This window comes from Epinephelus fuscoguttatus, linkage group LG3 (assembly GCF_011397635.1).
Source record: "Epinephelus fuscoguttatus linkage group LG3, E.fuscoguttatus.final_Chr_v1".
Classification (NCBI taxonomy): domain Eukaryota; kingdom Metazoa; phylum Chordata; class Actinopteri; order Perciformes; family Serranidae; genus Epinephelus; species Epinephelus fuscoguttatus.
The window spans coordinates 674,192-698,948 of NC_064754.1; the positions used below are offsets into that span (position 1 = coordinate 674,192).

At 45.0% G+C, this 24,757-nt stretch overlaps 1 protein-coding gene across 50 annotated transcripts in view; it reads right to left on the reverse strand.

Moving 5' to 3' along the window:
- Positions 1-493: 493 nt before the first annotated feature.
- Positions 494-24,757, reverse strand: part of LOC125885523 (spectrin beta chain, non-erythrocytic 1-like) — a 61,965-nt gene continuing 37,701 nt past the window's right edge. The window contains exons 20-39 of one of the 50 annotated variants that reach the window (XM_049571154.1): positions 22,034-22,297; positions 20,298-20,522; positions 17,925-18,014; positions 16,292-16,570; positions 14,849-14,979; positions 14,521-14,725; positions 13,587-13,961; positions 12,587-12,831; positions 12,365-12,503; positions 11,467-11,551; positions 10,741-10,937; positions 8,828-8,940; positions 8,697-8,745; positions 7,265-7,482; positions 7,017-7,190; positions 6,491-6,533; positions 1,421-4,358; positions 1,309-1,378; positions 1,099-1,133; positions 494-1,042 (exon numbers count right to left, since the gene is read on the reverse strand). In XM_049571154.1, coding sequence (XP_049427111.1) covers positions 4,143-4,358; positions 6,491-6,533; positions 7,017-7,190; positions 7,265-7,482; positions 8,697-8,745; positions 8,828-8,940; positions 10,741-10,937; positions 11,467-11,551; positions 12,365-12,503; positions 12,587-12,831; positions 13,587-13,961; positions 14,521-14,725; positions 14,849-14,979; positions 16,292-16,570; positions 17,925-18,014; positions 20,298-20,522; positions 22,034-22,297 — 3,048 coding nt within the window. In that variant the 3' untranslated portion in view covers positions 494-1,042; positions 1,099-1,133; positions 1,309-1,378; positions 1,421-4,142. Of the gene's footprint in view, positions 1,204-1,224; positions 4,359-6,490; positions 6,534-7,016; positions 7,191-7,264; positions 7,483-8,696; positions 8,746-8,827; positions 8,941-10,740; positions 10,938-11,466; positions 11,552-12,364; positions 12,504-12,586; positions 12,832-13,586; positions 13,962-14,520; positions 14,726-14,848; positions 14,980-16,291; positions 16,571-17,924; positions 18,015-20,297; positions 20,523-22,033; positions 22,298-24,757 lie in introns of all 50 variants that reach the window. The other 49 variants (XM_049571146.1, XM_049571159.1, XM_049571142.1 and 46 more) reach the window with 49 other exon arrangements.

The window sequence follows — 24,757 nt, forward strand, 5'->3', positions numbered from 1 at the left end:
CCTGTGGATGGTCCAGAAACCTGAGGGCCCTCCAAAAACCTGAAGATGCTCCAGAACCCTGAGGAAGCTACAGAATTCTCAGAACCCTCCAGGACCCAGATGACACTCCAGAATCCGGAAGACACACCAGGACCCTGATGATGCTCCAGAAACCTGAAGAACCTCCAGAAACCCGAGAACACTCCAGGACCCTGAGGAAGCTACAGAATTCTCAGAACCCTCCAGGACCCTGATGATGCTCCAGAATCCTGAAGACACTCAGGACCCTGAGGATGCTCCAGAATCCTGAGGACCCTTCAGGACCCTGAGGACCCTCTAGGACCTGTACCGTTACATAAGCCTGACGACCCTCGAGGACCTGTAAGTCTGTAACAGAGAAGAACTCTGGTTTCAGTTCCCTCCCCCTCTGTAAGGTTCTGTGTAGATTACTGATTAGTTTGTGGGGGTCAGAGGAAGCAGAGACATCCGTAAAAGGACGACACAACAGGAAGTGTAAAGTTTAAAAGCTTTAATGACATCGCACATATCTGACAGAGAGCTTTAAAGTCTACAGGTGCAGTTTCATACATGAGAAAAGCCTTTATGGTCTAACGTCAGCTTAAATATTCAAACAGCTTCTTCTTCTTCATTCCTATAGATGTAGTTCTGATTGTGCAGTAAGATGGCGTTAACTTCCATACATGTTCAGTACAATAGATATACAGCGACGGAGCGACACGAGTATCAAAGAGCAGAAAATCTGAACGCAGCGCAAAGAGCCGACGACAAGCAAGCAACCGTCATTAGTCCAGAGCCGGGGCTCCCCTACAGTCCACCACCTTCAGTCCACCACCTACAGTCCACCACCTTCAGTCCACCACCTTCAGTCTACAGTCCACCACCTTCAGTCTGCAGTCCACCACCTTCAGTCCACCACCTACAGTCTACAGTCCACCACCTACAGTCTGCAGTCCACCACCTTCAGTCCACCACCTACAGTCTACAGTCCACCACCTACAGCCTACAGTCCACCACCTACAGTCCACCACCTACAGTCCACCACCTACAGTCTGCAGTCCACCACCTACAATCTACAGTCCACCACCTTCAGTCCACCACCTACAGTCTACAGTCCACCACCTACAGTCCACCACCTACAGTCTACAGTCCACCACCTACAGTCCACCACCTACAGTCCACCACCTACAGTCTGCAGTCCACCACCTACAGCCTACAATCCACCACCTACAGTCCACCACCTACAGTCCACCACCTACAGTCTGCAGTCCACCACCTACAATCTACAGTCCACCACCTTCAGTCCACCACCTACAGTCTACAGTCCACCACCTACAGTCCACCACCTACAGTCTACAGTCCACCACCTACAGTCCACCACCTACAGTCTACAGTCCACCACCTACAGCCTACAGTCCACCACCTACAGTCCACCACCTACAGTCTGCAGTCCACCACCTACAGTCTACAGTCCACCACCTTCAGTCTACAGTCCACCACCTACACTTTAGAGTCCACCAACAGTCCACCACCTTCAGTCTACAGTCCACCACCTTCAGTCTTCAGTCCACCACCTACAGTCTGCAGTCCACCACCTACAGTCTACAGTCCACCACCTACACTTTAGAGTCCACCAACAGTCCACCACCTTCAGTCTTCAGTCCACCACCTACAGTCTGCAGTCCACCACCTTCAGTCTACAGTCCACCACCTACAGTTTAGAGTCCACCAACAGTCTACAGTCCACCACCAGTCTGCAGTCCACCACCTTCAGTCTATAGTCCACCACCTTCAGTCTGCAGTCCACCACCTTCAGTCTACAGTCCACCACCTACAGTTTAGAGTCCACCACCTACAGTCTACAGTCCACCACCTTCAGTCTACAGTCCACCACCAGTCTGCAGTCCACCACCTTCAGTCTACAGTCCACCACCTTCAGTCTGCAGTCCACCACCTTCAGTTTACAGTCCACCACCTACAGTCTGCAGTCCACCACCTTCAGTCTACAGTCCACCACCTACACTTTAGAGTCCACCAACAGTCCACCACCTTCAGTCTACAGTCCACCACCAACAGTCTTCAGTCCACCACCAGTCTGCAGTCCACCACCTTCAGTCTACAGTCCACCACCTGCAGTCTGCGGTCCACCACCTGTGGTCCACCACCTGCAGTCCACCACCTACAGTCCACCACCGAACACCGACGCTTGTTTATTTTACACACTGACCTCTTCCATTGGAAACAGACCACAACCAAAGAAAAAGAAAAGGACCCAAAATGGAGAGTTTGAGTTTACGGTGTGTGTTTCAGGCGACGCTCTGAGCCTGATGAAGCATGCAAGTGGACATTTCTACATCGTACACCTCCTCCAAGGTGATTGGCTGTTTTGAGGACAAAAAAATGGCTGCAGAGTGGCAGAGGACGTAAAGTTAAAATAACAAAACAAAATGCACTATTGGTCCAATTTCTCAACGGCAGAGGAAGAACGTAGGTTGTCTCTGACGACACCCTCACAAAACTGAGGAATTAACTCAGACCTGTTTCAAAAAAGTACAAAAATAACAAAGACTTAACAAAAATTTAAAAAATCAAACAACGTTAAAAAACAAACATCAAAGAAAAATGAGTGTGTGGTCCCTGCTGACGTCACCAAGACAGAGTGAGATGTGGCGACGCCTTCAGTTTAGACGTTGTGAACAAAAAGCGGTTCATCGTCGGTGCACCAACAAACCACAGAGCCGAGCATGATTCTGTCAAAACGTTGTGAAGAATCAGCGGTTCATCATCTACAAACTGACGAACCAATGAATTGACAAAGGACAGAGCAAGAGGCGGTGTCCCCTTCAGTTTAGAATTTGTGAAGAGACAGTGGTTCATCGTCGACAAACTAACAAACCACAGAGTGAGAGCCGAGGCTTATTCTATCAAGATGTCGTGAAAAAACAGTGGTTCATCGTCGACAAACTGACGAACCGACCAACTGACATAAAGAAAAGCAAGAGACGCCGTCACCTTTAATTTAATGAACCTTAAAGCGAGCACAGAGGCGGATTCTGCCAAGACAGTGTGAAGAAACAGCGATTCGTTGCCCTCAAACCAACAAACCAACAAATCGACAAACAACAGCACGAAAGCGACAGTTTCTGTCAAGATGTTGTGATTAATGAGCAATTTGTTGTTGACAATCAGAACAAAAATGGCTGCAGCTTTGCGGTTACATCATTAAGTCTAAACCAGAGCAGTAACATCACAACGTATGAACAGAAACCGCCGGCATTCTCATTCCTCAGTGGCTCGTCAGTTACATCACAATGTCTGAACTAAAGACAGCTCTCTCACTCTCAGGCACAGCGTTGCCTTGCCACCCGAACGGACAACCACGAGAAAAACAATCAAACCAGAAATATTAAAAAACAGAAGGAAGAAAACAAAAACTGCTTTGAAAATAAACAAACAACCCGCTGTCGCACTTTGGTGAAACTTTTCAGTTTTCTGCTCCTCACTTGAACCTCCTCAGCCGTCAGCCTCTGTCATTGGCTGTTCAGTAGTGATGTCATCACCAGCTTTGTATGTTTATGTGTAACGCCCTTTATGGCGCTCTGGGAAATTTGCTGAAAACCTCCAGATGTAAAAATCGCACGTTAACGGCTGCGGTGTTTCACACGTAATTCATCTGAGCAGAAATTGTCACAATCTGTGATGTTGTGTCTGACGTGCAAATGTTGCTTCAGTCTCTGCAAACATTGTCTCACAGACATCGTCTCACAGATGTCGTCTCACAGACGTCTGCAGCTGTGAGTAACTGAAGGTTGTAACAGTGAGCGATGGTGAGCAGGAACAGGAAATGTCGGAGGGTTAACGGCTGCTAAAGTTAGCATCGTGAGTCGAACTTTACGAAGGTCTCATCAGAGTGAGAGGTTTGGTGACAACGCTGCCCTAATGAGCAGCGCCAGAGACGTTTCTCTGGTGAGGACCTTCATGAAGCTGAATGCAGCTCAGACCAGGACGGACGCTCTGAAGCAGGTTCCAGTTCTTTCAGTTTCCTGCTGAAGGTGATGAGAAGCTAAATGTAACGCGTCCTGCGTCAGAGCGTGCGTCACGATATGACTGAAGCGGTTTCACCAAAGCGCCTCGTGTTTGACGTTCTATTGTTTCTTCTTGCTGAACAGACTGAAGCGTTTCTCCTTCTCCTTCTCTTTGTCCTTCTCCCTCTTCCCGGGACTCGACTCGGTGGTGAGCGTGACGGTGGCCGGCAGTGTCTGAGCGCGCCCAGACACTGGCGTGCCAGGGTTGCTGCCCTGGACGTCGGATCGGTCGACGCTGGCATTCAGGATGGCCTGGATCCAGGTGCTCATCTCCTCCTGCAGGGGGCGACACAGTACAGTTACCCAAGTACGGTAGTAAAGTACAACTCTGAGGTACCTGTACTTCAGGATTTCTGTTTTCTGCTGCTTTACACTCCTACAGAGAGAAGTACTGGACTTTATACTGCACTACATTACTCTGATAACTTCAGATTATTGATACAAAATATGATCAATAATCAGTGCTGATGTGTCATTAGAGATGAATCCACTCAGCAGGATATAAAGTCATTAACATGAGCTCCACCTTCAACAGCTGATCATCACATTCATACATCAGTTACCTCATGTAGAGTATTCTGCTGAAGGAGTACTGTTACTGCACGTACTCTAAGTACATGATGATGATACTTTAGTACTTTAAGGAAAGTAGAGTATTGGATGCAGGTATTTCTACTCTGTGGTGTTAGTACTTTTACTTCTGAGTAGAATATATATATATATATATACAGTACAGGCCAAAAGTTTGGACACACCTTCTCATTCAATGCGTTTTCTTTATTTTCATGACTATTTACATTGTAGATTCTCACTGAAGGCATCAGAACTATGAATGAACACATGTGGAGTTATGTACTTAGCAAAAAAAGGTGAAATAACTGAAAACGTGTTTTACATTCTAGTTTCTTCAAAATAGCCACCCTTTGCTCTGATTACTGCTTTGCACACTCTTGGCATTCTCTCCATGAGCTTCAAGAGGTAGTCACCTGAAATGGTTTCCACTTCACAGGTGTGCCTTATCAGGGTTAATTAGTGGAATTTCTTGCTTTATCAATGGGGTTGGGACCATCAGTTGTGTTGTGCAGAAGTCAGGTTAATACACAGCCGACAGCCCTATTGGACAACTGTTAAAATTCATATTATGGCAAGAACCAATCAGCTAACTAAAGAAAAGCAGTGGCCATCATTACTTTAAGAAATGAAGGTCAGTCAGTCGGAAAATTGCAAAAACTTTAAATGTGTCCCCAAGTGGAGTCGCAAAACCATCAAGCGCTACAACGAAACTGGCACACATGAGGACCGACCAGGAAAGGAAGACCAAGAGTCACCTCTGCTTCTGAGGATAAGTTCATCCGAGTCACCAGCCTCAGAAATGGCAAGTTAACAGCAGCTCAGATCAGAGACCAGATGAATGCCACACAGAGTTCTAGCAGCAGACCCATCTCTAGAACAACTGTTAAGAGGAGACTGCGCGAATCAGGCCTTCATGGTCAAATAGCTGCTAGGAAACCACTGCTATGGAGGCAACAAGCAGAAGAGATTTGTTTGGGCCAAGAAACACAAGGAATGGACATTAGACCAGTGGAAATCTGTGCTTTGGTCTGATGAGTCCAAATTTGAGATCTTTGGTTCCGCCGTGTCTTTGTGAGACGCAGAAAAGGTGAACGGATGGATTCCACATGCCTGGTTCCCACTGTGAAGCATGGAGGAGGAGTTGTGATGTTGTGGGGTTTTTTTGCTTGTGACACTGTTGGGGATTTATTCAAAATTGAAGGCACACTGAACCAGCATGGCTACCACATCATCCTGCAGCGACATGCCATCACATCCGGTTTGCGTTTAGTTGGACGATCATTTATTTTTCAACAGGACAATGACCCCAAACACACCTCCAGGCTGTGTAAGGGCTATTTGACCAAGAAGGAGAGTGATGGAGTGCTGCGGCAGATGACCTGGCCTCCACAGTCACCGGACCTGAACCCAATGGAGATGGTTTGGGGTGAGCTGGACCGCAGAGTGAAGGCAAAGGGGCCAACAAGTGCTAAACACCTCTGGGAACTCCTTCAAGACTGTTGTAAAACCATTTCAGGTGACTACCTCTTGAAGCTCATGGAGAGAATGCCAAGAGTGTGCAAAGCAGTAATCAGAGCAAAGGGTGGCTATTTTGAAGAAACTAGAATATAAAACATGTTTTCAGTTATTTCACCTTTTTTTTGTTAAGTACATAACTCCACATGTGTTCATTCATAGTTTTGATGCCTTCAGTGAGAATCTACAATGTAAATAGTCATGAAAATAAAGAAAACGCATTGAATGAGAAGGTGTGTCCAAACTTTTGGCCTGTACTGTACATCATAAAAAAACCACAGAAGTTTGTTTTCATGTGAAAGAAGAACAATGTGACGTACTTCATCTTTGGCTTGGAACAGATACTCGTTTCCATCGGTGAGTCTGAAACACAGAGGAAGACGGTCAGTTAAGTTTCATCCTGAGGCACAACAGAAACAACTTCCACCACTGACATTGGTCAGTGTTGACTTATTTCCTGACAGCAGTCAAAGAGGAGAACATGAGCTGATGAATCAGTGGAGCACTAACACTTCTACACACAGCCCCAAGAGCTTCACATGGCAAAACTGAAACAACATATTAATAAATATATAATCATTGATAGATAAAATCTTGCAAGACTGAAAATTACAAAAATTAAATGTTAGAAATTAATAAAAGTCAATCAGAAACAAAAGAATAAAGATTTAAAAAGTAAAGCTGAAACATCAAAGAAAATCAGATTAATGTTAAAGTCAAATTTTATTTACTCGTCATCCGACAGCTGATGTGAACAGTGATTCATAATTACAGTGACTGATTAACTGATTGATAAATAACTGTGTGTAGCTGTGTTGAGTCTGATCTGAGGTCTGCTTCTCGTACCGCAGTTTGAAGACGTGTTTCTTCTTCTTGTAGTCTGAAGCCACGTCACATGACGCCTCCTTCAGGCTGATGGGTACCTCGCCGTGGTACGGGACTCCCTGAGCCGCCGCCTTGCTGTCCTTATAGAAACCCATCTCCTGGCAGTTGATGACACAGTACACGTTGTGCCACGACCTGCCAATCAGAGAGCAGCAGGGTCAGGTAACGAACGCAGGAGTGAGACGTCTGCTGCGGCAGAGGATCTTTACCTGTTTGACGCCTTCTTGTTGTGCCCCTCCCACTCGTGTTTGCGGTGCAGCAGCCCCTCCAGCTGCGAGGACGAGCTCACGTCCTGGTTCTTGGAGGGCAGCGTGGACGACTGGTTGGTCTTATTCTTCCTGCTGGGCGTTGGCGAGGTGCCGGGGCTCGGCTCCTTGGAGCTCCGCTCGGCCACGCCGTTCACCAGATCTCCAGCGTCCACCCCGTCCTGACCAGGACGCACACAGAGACGGGATCAGTGTCAAGCTAATCTAAGTCTCTTAGACAAATCATGGTTTTCTTGTTGTTTGATGGAGGGATATCAGAGAGGTGTCAGGTTCATGGACATGTTCCCGACAGGTGAGCGCAGGTACGCAGCAAACAGACAACGTTAGCTTCAGTGGAAGTGTTAAAGATTAAAGATGGAAAATAAATGTTTGGGGCGAGAGCTTGTTTGCAATCACATGACTATTATGAGGTGCAAAATTCTGATGGAGGACAGGAAGTGACGATTCCATTTCCTGTGTGAGTTGAATAAAGAGGAAGGTGATGATGTAAAACTGATGGATGAAGCAGCAGGCAGCAGATATCGGCAGGAAACTCAAACTCATGTTGGATGTGATCCGTATGAAGATTACAACCTGACTGACTGGCCAGCTGTGAACAAAATCATCATTACAAATGGCCTCGACCTCCACACCTCAAAACATTACGAATGTTTCACCACCATGAAAGCGTAGAAAAGTTTAATGGACCGTAACTGTTTTGAGTGCAGTTTGGTTGACGACTGGCACAACTGACGACTTGTTTGTTGTTGTGTGAGTAAAAGTGGTCGAGTAGAAGTGCCGTTATATTTCATCTCTGTACATGGATGGACCGCTGTCAGGCTAACGTTACGAGCTAACTTTAGCAACTGTTTCTACCTATTAGATCAACTGTTCCCAGAGGTCTGGTGAAACGTTGTCAGGCTAACGTTACGAGCTAACATTTTGTCAGAAAATATGCACAAATACAGACGAAATGAACGCAGAGTACGGACAGAGGGTCGGTCGATCTCTGTATTGAACGCTGAGCATCAATGAGCGCCCACAAGTCTGTGCAGTCTGATGAGTCACAATGAACAGATCACAGATGGACTCTTACTGATGATCTGGCTGATCAATAATCTGTTGTTGATCAGATGGATTTTGGGCAGTTCGGACAATTTGGTCGTCTGTCTGCAGTTTCAGCTGTTCTGAGACTTCCAACATGAACCGTACGTTCGTACCCCTGCAGTCTGTTTGACAAGGCCACGCTGTGTTTCTCTTTTCTTTGTCAACACTGTTGAAGACGTGGCCATCTTGTTTGAACAGAACTTTACTGATCATGTTTCAGTGTGATGTCGCAGCCAATCACCTGATTAATCAGATGAATAATAAGGCTGTAGGTGTGATGGTTACTGACCCGAGGAGAGTCCTGGTCTGATGGGAGTCCGTTCTGAGTGACGACTCCGCTGGAGAGACGCAGAAACAGATGGAGTTACTTCACTGATCTCAGAGCTGCAGACACATGAACACATCTTAAACTGACGTCACCTCTGCTGCTGCTGCTGAGCCTCCTCCTGCTGAACCACAGCCGGCTCTGGAGATGGAGGCTTCCTCATCCTCTCCTCCTCCTCCTGCTGCCTCCTCACCTCCAACAGCTCCAGCTGGAACACAGAAAGACGGATGGACAGACAGACAGACAGACAGACAGCTGTGATTGGCTGGAAAGAAAAATGTCAGACTGTTCAGATGGAGACAAAACCAGCTGACATGATCTTATAGATAGTAAAAGCTGGAGGGAAGTGTTTCTTCTTGAAGCCCATAGCTTCTCTGCACTGGCTCCCTGTAAAATCCAGAATTGAATTTAAAATCCTACTGTTAACTCATAAAGCTCTAAATGGTCAAGCTCCGTCATATCTTAGAGAGCTCATAGTGCCATATTATCCCACCAGAACACTGCGCTCTGAGAACGCAGGGTTACTCGTGGTCCCTAAAGTCTCCAAAAGTAGATCAGGAGCCAGAGCCTTCAGCTATCAGGCTCCTCTCCTGTGGAATCATCTTCCTGTTACGGTCCGGGAGGCAGACACCGTCTCCACATTTAAGACTAGACTTAAGACTTTCCTCTTTGATAAAGCTTATAGTTAGGGCTGGCTCAGGCTTGCCCTGTACCAGCCCCTAGTTAGGCTGACTTAGGCCTAGTCTGCCGGAGGACCCCCCTATAATACACCGGGCACCTTCTCTCCTTCTCTCTCTCTCTCTCTCTCGTATCCTATTACTGCATCTTGCTAACTCGGCCATTCTGGATGTCACTAACTCGGCTTCTTCTCCGGAGCCTTTGTGCTCCACTGTCTCTCAGATTAACTCATATCACAGCGGTGCCTGGACAGCGTGACGTGTGTGGTTGTGCTGCTGCCGTGGTCCTGCCAGATGCCTCCTGCTGCTGCTGCCATCATTAGTCATTAGTCATACTTCTACTGTTATTATACACATATGATTATTGTCACACATGTATACTGCCAGATATTAATACATACTTTCAACATATTGTACCACAGTAACCAGAACTATAACTATAATATTATTACTTTCAATAATGTTGTTGTAAGCTACTGTCATTACCTGCATCTCTCTCTCTCTCTCTCTCTCTCTCTCTCTCTCTCTCTCTCTCTGTCTCATTGTGTCATGTGGATTACTGTTAATTTATCATGCTGATCTGTTCTGTACGACATCTATTGCACGTCTGTCCGTCCTGGAAGAGGGATCCCTCCTCAGTTGCTCTTCCTGAGGTTTCTACCGTTTTTTCCCCGTTAAAGGGTTTTTTGGGGAGTTTTTCCTGATCAGCTGTGAGGGTCATAAGGACAGAGGGATGTCGTATGCTGTAAAGCCCTGTGAGGCAAATTGTGATTTGTGATACTGGGCTTTATAAATAAAAATGACTGAAATTGAATTGATGGATTATAGTTAGGGCTGGCTCAGGCTTGCCTTGGATCAGCACCTAGTTAGGCCAATATAGACCTAGTCTTCCGGTGGACTTCCTAAAATCCAGTGAGGTCCTTCTCTCCTCTCCAGGGACAGAGCGATGCTGTTTGTTGTAGTGAAGTTGTGATGTTGTGCTTTATAAATAAAGTTGAATTAATTGAAAAACAAACACAGACAGAAGATAAAAAGCAGACTTGAAACGATTTCTAAATGATCCTTAATGTTTCCAAATGAAGAGCAGAAACTGTCAGCGCCCTCTTCAGATATTCAGGAAACTCAGAATGTTCTGCTGCTGATCAGAACGTGTGGTACCTGATGGGATGACAAGCTGAGACATTGGAGTCCTAATCATTTCACACTTCCTGTATCACAGACGGATAGTGAGTCACGTCAGCGTCGTCACTGACGTGAGGAGAATTTGGTTCAATCTGAGGACGGATTTAAACTCTGTGCTTCTGTTATATAAAATGTCCCTCCCTGCTCACCGTAGTCAGCCTCTCCAGAGCAGAGAAGCGCTCCTCCCAGGTGGCGGCGGACTTCTCGAAGGCCTCGTGGCGTTTGATAAGCTTCTCCACCTCGTCCACGCTCTGACCCATCTCCCTGCTGGACAGGTAGGGCTCCTGACCCAGCAGCCACGCCTCTGCCACGCCAGCATCCCGCGAGAACTGGTGCACCTCCAGGACTGCAGGAGAGGAGGACACAGGGAGGAGGACGAGGATACAAGGAGGAGGAGGAGGACACAAGGAGGAGGACACAAGGAGGAGGAGGACACATAGGGGAGGACACAGGGAGGAGGAGGACACAGAGGGGGGACGGGCAGAAGAAGACACAGGGGAGAGGTGGACACAGAGGGGAAGGAGGACAAAGTCAGACGCCCATCACTGAATGTGTTGTTGTGTTCTCAGTTTGTTCACAGGAAATGAAACGTTGTGTTTTCCGTCTGTCCTCAAGGTGAGGTGAAACATGTGACACAGATCAAACAACGCTGACACTTCCTGTTCTGATGAGTCGACCAAACCACCCGCAGCGTTTCCTGATTGGTCAGAAGACGCTTGGTTAAAGGACAGCCAGAGCCTGAGGAGTCTTCATCAACGCTGAGTCACCACTGCAGCATCCAATCAGCTGTCAGCCTTCAGGGTGATGTGACCTCTGACCTGTGTGTGTGTGTGTGTGTGTGTGTGTGTGTGTGTGTGTGTGTGTGTGTGTCTTACTGAGTCGTAGCCACTCCCACCGGTCCTCCCACTTGTCAATCATCTCTTTCCTCTTATCCGTCAGCTGCAGCAGCTTCTCTTTAATCTGAACACAAACCACAACACGTGATGTTCTACCTGTGAGTCACATGAAGTTCTACCTGTGAGTCACATGAAGTTCTACCTGTGAGTCACGTGATGTTCTACCTGTGTGTCACATGAAGTTCTACCTGTGAGTCACATGACGTTCTACCTATGAGTCACATGATGTTCTACCTGTGAGTCACATGATGTTCTACCTGTGTGTCACATGATGTTCTACCTGTGTCACATGACGTTCTACCTATGAGTCACATGACGTTCTACCTGTGTCACATGACGTTCTACCTGTGTGTCACATGATGTTCTACCTATGAGTCACATGATGTTCTACCTGTGTGTCACATGATGTTCTACCCGTGAGTCACATGATGTTCTACCTGAGTGTCACATGATGTTCTACCTGAGAGTCACGTGATGTTCTACCTATGAGTCACATGATGTTCTACCTGTGAGTCACATGACGTTCTACCTATGAGTCACATGATGTTCTACCTGTGAGTCACATGATGTTCTACCTGTGTGTCACATGATGTTCTACCTGTGTGTCACATGATGTTCTACCTGTGTCACATGACGTTCTACCTATGAGTCACATGACGTTCTACCTGTGTCACATGATGTTCTACCTGTGAGTCACATGATGTTCTACCTGTGAGTCACATGATGTTCTACCTGTGAGTCACCAACCAAACAAATTATTTCTTGTTAAATTTCAACATTTTTTTGTTCCATAATCTCTGACTTGTTGAATTAGACTCCTCCCACACAGCTGGTGGTTTGACACGTGTGCTGACGGCGTGCTCATGGTCGCCCTCACCTCCTCTGAAGCGTAGTGTTTCCGGGCCAGCAGGGCTTTGCCCAGCTCGATGCAGGCTGTGAAGCTGTCGTTTCGGGCGTCGATCTCGGCCTTGATGCCCTGATGGTTGTTCATCAGCAGCTCCACCGACGACACGTCTCTGAACAAACAAACAAACAAACACATTTGGTTTATCGCCACTCCCGTCCAACCACATGTTGACGCCGGGCAGACTCGATGTACCTGGGGTTCTCCTGGGCCTCGATGAGGCGGATCACGTCCTCCATCCACAGCATCAGGTCTCGAACCATGCTGAAGAACCTGAACTTGTCGCCGGTGTCCAGGAGGCGGAGCCTTCGTCCGTCGCAGGCCTCCAGCAAACTCCTCCAGGCCTCCAGCACCTCGCTCTCCCTCCGCTGGATGTCGTCGGCTTTATCACCGGCATACGCCGACTGAAGGCGCACCGCGTCCTCCTGCAGCTGCCTCACCTGCACACAGGGTCAATGGTTCCCCATAAGCCCACTGTGCCCCCGTAAACCCACAGCATCCCCACAGACTCACCATGTCCCATTAAACAAGTGTGTCCTACACCCAAAACACCCAAAATGTCCACATAAACCCACTGTGTCCCCATTAACACAGTGTGCCTCCACAGACCTACTGTGTCCCAATAAATCAATGTGTCCCCACACACCCACTGTGTCCCCATAAACACAGTGTCCCAATAAATCAATGTGTCCCCACACACCCACTGTCTCAACATATACCCCATTTATCTCAATAAACCCACAGCATCTCCACAGACCTACAGTGTCCCAATAAACCAATGTGTCCCCATACACCCACTGCATCCTAATATTCAATTCAATTTCAATTTTATTAAAGCCCAATATCACAAATCACAATTTGCCTCACAGGGCTTTACAGCATACGACATCCCTCTGTCCTTATGACCCTCACAGCTGATCAGGAAAAACTCCCCAAAAAACCCTTTAACGGGGAAAAAATAAACCCCAAAATGTCCCCATAATAAACCCACTATGTCCAAATAAACCAGTATGTCCCCATACACTCACTACATCTATATAAATTTGATGTGTTCCCTATGGATCCTTCTGCACCCCCATAAATCCACGTGTCCCAATAAACACATCTGTCCCCATAAACCTACTGCGTTCCCATAAATGTACTGCGTCCCCATAAACTCACTGTGTTCCCATTAAGTCTGTTAGCTGTGACTGACCTGTGTTTCCAGGGCCTGGATGTCATGCTCAAAGGTGGTGTGCATCCTCTGTAGCATCTCCACCGTGTTCTGGTCACGTCCGACCTCCTCGGGCAGCTTCTTCTGTTTATCCACAATGCGCCCCAGGATCTCCTTGGCATCGTGGTAAAACTTGTGGAGCTCGAAGGAAGCCGCGAGAATCTGCGTCCTGGTGTCAATGAGCTCCAGCAGGTCAGCCCAGGCTTCATTCAGGCCGTCCTTCCACTCTGCCACTGTCGCTGCATCGCCGTGACCGGCATTGATCAGCTCATCTGCCAGACGGTTGACAGCATCCACGCGCTCCTGACCGATGTTCCCAGTGTCCCGAGCAAACTCCCGAAAACGTTCTTGCAACATCTGAGTACGAAGCACACGGGCCAGAGGTCAGGTCATAGTACTAAAGATGATAATACCCTGGGTTGTAGTATTTGTAGTAATAATGGTAGTAATCTCAGCAGTAATAACCACAGTAATAATACTGACTGAGGTGTGTTGTGAGTCGAACAGATCTTTATAAACGTATTAATACTGCTACTATTATTAGAAACATTCAGTAGTATTCACATTAAATACTGTAGTACCACATGTGGTGAAAGGATTTACAGTCCTGTCTGAAATATTGTAGTGGTGACAGTAGTGGTAGTATCAGCAGCAATTATAGCACTCGTGTGAGCTGACCAATACGACTGTGGTAATATTACAGTACCAGTGTAGCATTAGTGGTAGTGTCTGTGAGACAGGTCAGGTTAGTAGTAGTAATCGTCGTGGCAGTATCAATGTAGGTACCAGTGGTGGTCGTATAACCTACAGTGATCTGTCTGTAGTCAGTCATGAGATCCAGCCACCACCTCCCGCTCAGTCAGCGGTAGTCTTGGCAGTGTCAGTGGTATTAACAGTAGTATCAGCAGTGACGTACAGTAACGTGTTCGTAGTCCTGTCCCAGCTCGTGCGACCCGGCCACCACCTCCCGCTCAGCGATCCACTGCTCCAGGTCGTCCACCTCCCGGTTCAGCTGGAAGAGGCGGAGCCTCTCGTCCAGTTTGCCCCGCCTCTCCTCTGATAGGTCCTTCAGGCCTGCGTACAGTTTGTCCACCTGAGACTGACGCATGCTGATTCGCTCACTGAGACACACAGAGACAGTCCTGTTAGTGTTTGAGGTCACCGCTGTGTCAATAATCAACACAGTAAATAAAGTTACAATCATGACTGCAGCGTTGTGTCACTGCATGTCCTCAACAACACACCTCTCAGGATGTCCGTCAGCCACCAGGCCTCGGCTGGTCTTGGACAGCAGGTGAACGGTCTCGGCGTAATCCTCCACCGCCTGCTCCACGATCTGATGCTTCTTCTGCATGGTGACGGCGCTCAGCTCGTCCTAAAATTAAAATGAAATCAAACATGGATTTAATTCTTCATAAAAATACATGAGGAGGACCATGCGATACAGGGACAGAAAAAGACGGTAAGAGGACGTTGAGTTGACACCGTTTTCTGTAGAAAGGACCTCTCTATATTTCTGCTCTCCTGTGCTCCTTTAGCGTATTTTATTTTGAAGTTCTTATTCTGATCAGTGCTCAGTGGACGTGTCCTCTTTACTCAGCGTCTCATAGCTGGACGTCCTTGTGACACCTGACTGACGTGAACATGTTTATTCAATGAACTACAGATGACTCAATATTTATAACATTATATCTGAAAAAAAAAAAAAAAGTACAGACATGGAATATTTGTGTTTAAAGTCCCCTTGCCTTCAGTTAAGGTGTACCACAAGGGTCCATTCTTGGTCCTCATTCACAATTTATTTACATTTTATTGTACTTTTTTATGCAATGATACTATTTTATAAACAACTGGTTCTTTTCTTAATCTGCTTCTGATACATTTCATGGTTCCTGTGTAGATATTATTTTTGAACACAGATCTCTGTACTGTACTAGTATTTTTGTTTATTGTGATGTCTTTCATAAAGTATCTTGAAAATAATTCAGAAAACACATTTTGAGCCAAAAGATTTTAAAATACAGAAACATAAACAAAATATATCCTAACACTCCGAACGTTATTTGAACTGTGTACATCATTTAGTTTTTCAGATATGCTTGTTTTTGGGAGCAGAGTGAAAATGTGTTACGACGGATTCATCATTCATTCTTCAGGTGCCACAGCACATTTCTGCACCACATGTAACGCAGCGAAAAAGCATCATTACGAGTGTAAAACGCAATCATGACGAAGAAAGGAACCTTAGCTTTCTTCTGCAAAAATGATGAATGTTATGTCATATAATAATGATGACGTATATATACGCAGGATTATGTAAACAGCAATCTCCCGCAGTCATTTTGGGGACATACCATGTTTGCACAGCAGGTAAGGTAACACAAGGTCAAGACTAGGTGATGAAGAGGACAGAAGCCTTCCCTCTGTGCTGCTAAAACAATGAATGTTCTGGTTATTAACAACGATCAGATGTCTGCAGGAGGTCTGTTTTTCAAGGGTTAAATAAAGGACAGAGTTCACACTGTTTTCTTTAGAAAGAATGTCTCTATATTTCTGCTCCGTCAGCGTATTTCATGTTAGTTTAGATGTGCTTTAGAGGTTCATACAGCTTTTATCGTGAAAAACATCAGGAAGTGTGGAGTGTTGGTGTCGGTAGGTCTAATGGAGTTAATGAGAGCATGTCTAACCTTGGCCTTCTCTTCCGACATCATGTACAGCTCCTGCTCGCTCATCCAGGCCTCAGCCTCGGCGGCGTCAAAGTAGTACTGCTGGGCTTTGTGCGCCTCCTGCAGCCGGCCGTGGCGGCCCTCTGCCTCCTCCATCAGCTGCCTCCACAGCTCCTGCAGAGCGGCCAGACGCTGACGGATCACGTCTGCATTGGAGGAGTCGTCTTTCAGGAGGCTCTGACTGCGATCCAGGATGTCGTCGATGCGAGGCTGATGACCCTGGATCTCCTTCTGCAGAGTCTGTTTGCATTGATTATTGATTGACTCTCAACTGCACAGTTCAAAATGATTGTTGGAAACAGTGGAAATCAGAAAATCAGAAAAAGAAGACATGTGTCACCGCTGATGAGGAAATACAGCGAGTGCTGGACGGAGCAGTGAGTGACAACAACCCCGCCCACATTTAAGAGGACTGTCTGAACACACCCAGGGTCTAGGTACCATGTCTGAAGGCTTGCTGCTGGTTCTGAAGGGACTGGACTGAAAGGGTTTGGTGAAATTGGGCTTAGGTGTCTTCAACAAGTGTCTAAATGAGACTACAAAACGTCATCACGCTGAATGTGACTTTAATGCCTGGTTGTGGTGGTGACGTTAAGTCATGTGACCGTGGTGTAGCTTGTTTACAGCCTCACGCTAGCTTTTTTCTTCTGCTGGTTGAATTTATTCTTCAATAATCCTTAAGTTCATTAGTGAAGATCATCTCACTGAACAAAACCTGAAGCATCAGAAACGTTTATTTATTTTCTGTAATAATCCAAAATCCAATGGAACAATCTGATTGGCTGTTTGACGAGGGAACCAGGGCGACGCTAACTTCAGGGTCGGAATACAGAAAAGCATCAGGTTTTCTTGTGCTGTTCTTTCTAAACTGAGCTGTGGTTACAGTTACTTTATACTGTTGTGATCAAGGCGTTGATCAGCGCACAACTTTCACTAGTTAGCGTGCTAGCTACACTTTCACTTAAATCGTAGCCTTCTTTGATGTTTTTGACTTGTTGCTGGCTTTGGACGGTTGCTGGTATGTGACAAAATTTCTTGTAGGAGCCATGAGAGTTACTCCTTTGTTTCTGGCACCAAACAACACAGCAAGACGTCCTTTTCAGTGGGTTAATAACCCATAGACATAAATACGTAGACGACACATTGACTGTGTCAGCCCTTTGTAGCGATATGTCAGCATCGCCGCCATGTTGGAGAGGGCAAGACTTGCCTGTAAACAAATGACAGTGAACAGAGGAGCTGTGGTTTCCGGATTAAAATCTCTGTTACGTTTATGTCTCTTAACTGATTTCAATGAGTCGTTTTTATCGTCATGAGTTTGAGATCTACGCACGGCGCCCAGTGGGGCATCTATGTTTCTGTAACTATGCCGTACCCTACGACTGTGAGGTGATATGTGTTTACCTCACCAGCTAACACCATGATGTAATAATGATGTCAGCACTAAAAGGGTCTATTGAAAACTTTTCTGTATTTATGTTTATTGAATTTATTGTGTAGAAATCAAAACAAATTCTTTACATGTGAAAACTGTCTTGATTCAGATTTTAGGACCCTAAGATCAGGTCTGACTTGTTCTGTCTGGTTCTCTTACCTGGTTCTTCTTGATGAGCAGCTGGACGGTCTGCAGGTTGTGTCCGTGGTCGGAAGACGTGGCCACGGCCATCCTCTCCTGAACCCACAGCTGGAAGACAAACACACACTGTTAATAACACTGTCCTCCTGAGGGGGGCGCTGTCCACTGACTTTGACATTTTGACTGGTTGGGACATTACAGAGAAAGAATTAAACAACGTCTCTGATAAACAACTCAAAGTCCTCGCACTGGTTTGTTCTGTAGCTTCGTCCCTACGTGGAGTTTATTCAGCCGCCATGAAACTGCAGACGTTCAAACTCTCCATGCTGCTAACCGGTTATTAACCGTTATTTTCATCATTGATTCATCTGCTGATTTTTTTCCCCAGTGAACTTCAGAAGAGTTATATCATCACATTTCATATTTAGAAATGTTCCAGCAACTTGTTTTGTCAAGCCGAAGGTCAAAGACTTTTAATTTACTGTCATAAAGACATAAATATTCACATGAGAAAAATGACTTCAACAATTCATCAAAAATTTTAACGACACTGATGAAGTAATCCATTCATTGTTTCAGCTCTAGCTGACCTAAAATTAAAATCAAATCAAACCATGGATTTATTCTGTGTTAAAATGCAGGATGAGGATCATGTGATTATGGTCGCAGTGGTATGAGATTTTCACTGTATGATGACGTCTCAGAAAATATCACGGTTACACAGTATGACAGAATTATTATCAGTACCGGCCCACTAGATGACTTTGCACACCTGATACTGATGCACCTCTGAAGGCTGAGAGGTTTTTCCTCCCGACCAGAATACAGTTCTCTAAAATAACAATAAATACTAGATATTGAACATTGTACAAAATTTTGTCCAACAGCAGCTTCAGTTCAAAAGAATCTGTATCAGACTTCTGTCCTAAAACAATATGGGTGGAGCCCTGCTGCTGAGACGCTGACTGAATGTGGACAAACTGAGACATACTGTTGAATTTGCACATATTTTTTGGAGGATATTGCAGCCGTTAATCATCTGTTGTTGTTAGTGGATGAACATATTCAGAATCTTTCCACCATCCAACTTGAGATCAAATTGAGCTGTACGTGGGCCATGAACCAAACTGAGTTTGATGCCGCTGCTTTAAGGGATAAAATAAGAAGGTTTTCGGTTTGGTTGAACAAACACACGTTTAATAACTGTGGTTTAAAACCCTTTTAAAAATAACTCAAATAAAGGTGAAATTCTTCATGCAGTTGCAATTTTCAGTACCATGGACTGTTTGATAACTGTCAATGTTCATACCACAGAATACCTCGAGACAGGTAAACTGCTGCAGTCCAACATGTCACACAGTTTAACAGAAGACAGAAAAAGTACAAGGTATTAGACCATTTTTGTAAATAGTATATATATATATATATATAAAAAAAAACTTTTTATAATTTTTTTTAATAAATGTTTTTTCCATAAGTGTATTAAATTTATGAATAACATGGTAAAATGCATCTGTGATTGACTGATTAATAATATTATTCCTATATGTATTTTGTAGGTCTCCAGATAGCCTCACTCCTATTGGAGGACAACCTTTAGGATATGCTATAAAAAGAGGGACGGCCCCTTATTCTGTAAGCCTGATGAAGCCTCCTACGTGAGGCGAAATGTTGCTCATTTGTTTGGTGTGGGAATAAAGCACGGGAGCGTCGTGTGTGACAAATCCTGATTTTCTTAAGTTTTTCCTTTGATGTCAGCACTGATTGGAAAAAGTTTATTCAGAGGATGTGCATTCTTTATATTTGTTTCAGAAAAAGTACGAGGACCAGTTGACACTGTTTTCTGCTCTCTCCTGCTCCTTCAGCGTATTTTATTTTAAAGTTAATATTCTGATTGGAGCTCAGGTGACGTGTCTCCTGTACTGATAAACGTCTCATAGCTGGATGTCCCTGTTCGACGTTAACGTCTTAGTTTAATAAACTACAAATAACACAATAATATTAATAACATTATATCTCAGCGTATGGTACAGACATGGAATAATTATGTTAAAAGTCCCCCAGATGTGAGTAGAGGTGTGCCGCAAGGATCCATTCTGGGTCCTCTTTTAATCACCTTATATTTACATTTTTAATTTGTACATTTTTATGCAAATGACAATATTTTATACGCTACTGGCTCTTCTCTGAATCTGCTTCTGAATTTCATGTTTCCTCTGTAGATATTATTTTTTACACAGGTCTCTCTAGAAAAAAGAGTCTATTAGACATATTTAAATAACAGATTAAATAAATGAAATTACATCATCTTTAACATCAGCTGGGTTATCTTCTGATTTCTGTGTATCATGTTTCATAATAATAGAGACTCTGTTCTTCGGGTGTACGTACGATCTCGTCTTCCACGTCTCGGTTGAACTGGTGAATTTCTCTGGACTCCACCAGGAAGTTTTTGCGGCGGCGCAGCGGCTCCAGCAGCTCCTGGAACTTCCTCTCCAACAGCTGCCGCCGCCCGTCCACCTCGTCTGTGTCCTTCACCTCCTTACCCAGAGCCTTCACCTGGCTCTGCAGCTCCACCACCTCCCGCTGACGCACCTCCACCTGGTTCTCCAGCATCTGCCAGAGAGGAGGGAGCAGTCAGACTCACACTACTGCCAGTGACACTGCTGCATCTACCACAGGAGTCCTGATTAAATTACAGCTAAGGCAGAATTTATACTTCTGCATCGAATCAGTGCCATAATCTAGCCTGACGTGCACCTCCCCAGAGATGTAACTCCACAGTGTCACAGTGACGCAGACCTCCTGTCTGTCTCTGTGAGCTGAAACCATTTCCCTCAGTGGAAACAAAGCTTTGATTTACTTTAATTTCACAGATAAGAAACAATAAATTGTGAAGACAATAAAGCCTCCACACACTGTGTGTGATTTATCCTGGCTGAAATATGAGCAGAGGAAATCTCTGCTAGCTGCTAGGCTAATTTATACAATGTGAAATGCCATAGGCTTGTGCTAATAACGTTAGCACGTTGTATTTGTGGGGGAAATGGGTCCAGATAAAGACGAGTGTTTGTCTGTGAATGCTGCGAGTTATAGTGAAGCTGATTTGTGTTTGACACTGTCTCTATTAAGCCATGTTTAATGTGTGTTTAATGTGTGTTTTGAATCAACTAAACTTTACAGAAGAAACATCTGCCGCCGACTAGTATTTTGGAGGTGTAACTGCAGTAGGGCTGGGGTGACGTGTCAACATCGTTGACGTCATCGACTACGTAAATACGTTGACGCAGCAGTGCTGTGCTATTGTGCTATGGCCTACTCAAGTGCTGGTTTTTGTTATTAATGTGACAACGCCTGAACACAACACAGCCTCCGCTTGATTGACTGTGTAAACAGTACCGTGCTGTGGGTTCAGGCCGAACTTTGCTGTGTGCGTTACAGAGAGCAGAGGAGAACTGTAAAGGTGCGACCATGCAGAGACAGAAATGACATAAGATAAATAATATAAGGCTCTTTAGTTAGTTTAATAAAAGGACAAGGTATAGACCTGTTCTATAGGAAAGGACCCTAAACTGCAGAGTGACACAGACACATCACTGCACAAGTATAAATGCTCACAACAGCGTAGGCTACAGCGTAGGGTCTGCAGCACAAGTATAAATCCTCCTTAACAGTAGTACTACTGTCAGCACCAACAAGGGGCGTATTCAGACCATAATGCTAACACCTGGACTGCTACTGATTATACTACTACAACTGACAATACCACTACTACCCCTTTGATAACAGCACTATTTATAGTGAAGCTATATTTAATGGTACGAGTAATCAGCGGTCTCTGGATCCTGTATAATCAGCACAGTGTAAGAGTACTAATACCTGTGTATCATCAGTAACAGTACTGACACTGCAGAGAGGCTCTTCAGAATATTGTTATGAGTTTAAATATAAAAGCAGTATTTCATGTTGTACCTTATGTACAGTTTGTGTCATATCTGTGTGAAAGTAACAGCAGCGGTCTGATGAATGTACTGCTTTAGAAGTATGAAGTGGTGTACATGGAAATTCTTTCCACCTCTGAGAGTTCTGCCTCTTGAGTCAGTGCTGCAGTAATCATGTGACCATACCTGTTGTTTTTTCAGCAGGATGTTGACGGAGGTCAGGTCTTTGCCGTAATCGTCAGACTGGATCTGGCCCTCCAGGCCTCCCATCCACTTGTCGAGGTCGGCACAGCTCTGAGTGAACAGCTCGGCCTTGTTGGCGTCGAACAGACACTGAGCTTTGGTCTGCGTGGTGGACTCCAGCTCCGCCCACATGGTGTGGAGCGCCGACAACTTCTCCTTCACCACTGCCTCCGTCTCCGGCTTTTCCGACACCAGCAGCATGCCATCCTGCAGACAGTCAGACGGGGTAAAGAGCTGGTCTGATGATGTCCTTCATCATCTCTACCTGACTGTTCCTCTCCCACAGATCAGAATATTTATGTTCATCTGTGTTTATACAGAGCTGAGAGAAAAAAATAAGAATGTGAGCTCTTAGAATAGTAATTAGTGTTCTGAGTGGACGACATGCTCCTGACTGAGAAACTTTAAATTCAGAACAGCTGCTGTATTTTTGTTTTGCCTCAAATTGAATCTTAATTTGAGTTGTTAGTTGGCATAGCTGAACATTAGTTAGACTGTATAAAGGAGTGGACGCAGCCTCTGACTCTCAGAAGTGAAGCCAATGCTGAAGTGCCTTACAGCTGCAGTGTTTCTAATGTCCAGCAGGGGGCGACTCCAGTCTGACTGGAGAGAGAATGAGTCTCCTTCTCACCTGATTTATGACCTCAGTGAACATTTACCTGATGAGTTTGAGGCCCCGATTTCTCAGAAAGTGTTCTGCAGGTTATAAAACTTGAGGTGCACTGCACTGCCTTTTCTTTTCTTTTTTTTTCTTCCTGTGTAATCAATCTACAGTTTATTTATTTATTGTGTGTATCCTGCAGTAATCAGTGTGTAGCTGCTGCCATGTTGAGGCAGAGGGTGCTGTCTGTAGCTCTGGTTGAGGGTGAGAGGCTGTCAGCAGATAAACAGAGATCTGTGTGGGTACATGAGACCCTAAAAAAGAGGCTGGATCATGGGGAGTACCACCAGTTGGTCCAGGAGCTTCTCCATCATGGACTTTTACAGGCATATTTTAGGATGACTCAGGGGCAGTTTGACAACCTGTGCTCCGGCAACAGCGCCAGGCGCCTATAGCGCAGAAACACAAGGCGCGTCGCAAAAACATCGAGCAAAAAGCTTCATTCTCATTAAAAACTATCACAAAAAGCCGCCTCCAGCTGCTGAAGCACTTCCTGTGTGATCAGAGCTGTACTGGTCTCAATCTCTAGTTTCAAGTCTTCTTTAACTCAGCATGATGTTCGTTAGTAAATGAAGATCCCATTTAGAGGAAAAATAAATGATGAAGCTTGGGAGGCTTTAGAACAGTGCTGGTCAACTGGCGGCTGCCAAGGCTTCCCATCAAGCCCACAAAATATTAATGAATCCATAAAATTTGAGGAGGAGGGCATGCATTAAGGCGTGCTAGCTTTTTTTCCTTCTTCATAATTAAATTCTTAAACAATGACAGGCTAATGTGGACTTAATCCCCAAAAATGAAAATGAAGAGTGATTAAAAAACCCACAACGTCATCTCAATTTAAAGTCTATGAGCAAAGCAAGAACTCGTGGGTGAAGCCAGCAAGAGAAACACTACTGTGCATGTTCAGTGGGCCATATATCGTGGAGGTCAATTCTGAAGCTAAAGAAAGTTTTACTGGGGGTTTGCACCAGGCAAACAGTTCCACAGGACTGAAGAGGCGTCATCTTGGCATCTGTTATCTCCGTATCATTAAAATCTATGGAACCAACAAAGTTGATGACCCTTGCTTTAGGGTGTGGCTACATGGTGATTGACAAGTCGCTACCATGGCAACCTGTAAATCAGGACAGAGGTGAAGCAGTACCCACAGCTACACCCTCTCGTCAGAAGACAGTCACTTCTGGCTCCAAACACCAAGACAGCAACAGCCATAATGCCGAGCTTCAGGCTTCAAAACAAGAGTCCACAAACCAGCGGGTGACGTCACGGTGGCTACGTCCATTATTTTACATTCTATGGTAATTAGCATGTGTGATGCAGCCTTTCAGGGTGTCAGTGTAATAAATATTGGTTTGATTCTTAATTCAGTTTTCATTTTGTGCTTTTACTGCAGTTTTAATGTGAAAAAATATTCAATAAAAGCTATGACTTCTGTTTACTTCACACTGTTAGCCAACTGTCTGTAAGAACGAGTCATTTCACATTCTCTGGACCATTTTGAAGACCTAAACCTAAAAATAAGTCAAAGTGAAGCTACAGTTGACATAAGCTAACATAAGCTAACAATAATACCTGTGTCACTGTCATCAATAGAGCCACGTTATGCTAACATAAGTTAGCAAGCTAAAACTCCTCTTTTGCTCGAGTCATCGTGGTTCAAAACAGCAAAAATTCATGTGTATTTCTCAAACAGTAACAAGGCAGCTAATTAGCTAGTGAGCTAATTAATGTTTCTTTAATGCCCTTTAAACTTGTAGAAATAAATACTTTTAACATTACTTAAATTTCTCCATTGTGCTAATGAGCTTTTTAACTGGTGAACTAGCCTAATTAAAGCTAACCTTATCTGCTATCAGCCATTTAAACTTCTTGTGATCAATATATTTTATATGACTTATGAATAAACTGACATTGCGTTTGTTTGTTGTTTTCATTGATTTCTAATTCTACTAGAAGCCTCCAAGAATTAGCCCTAAAACCCAGAAATGAGTTAGCATGTTAGCACT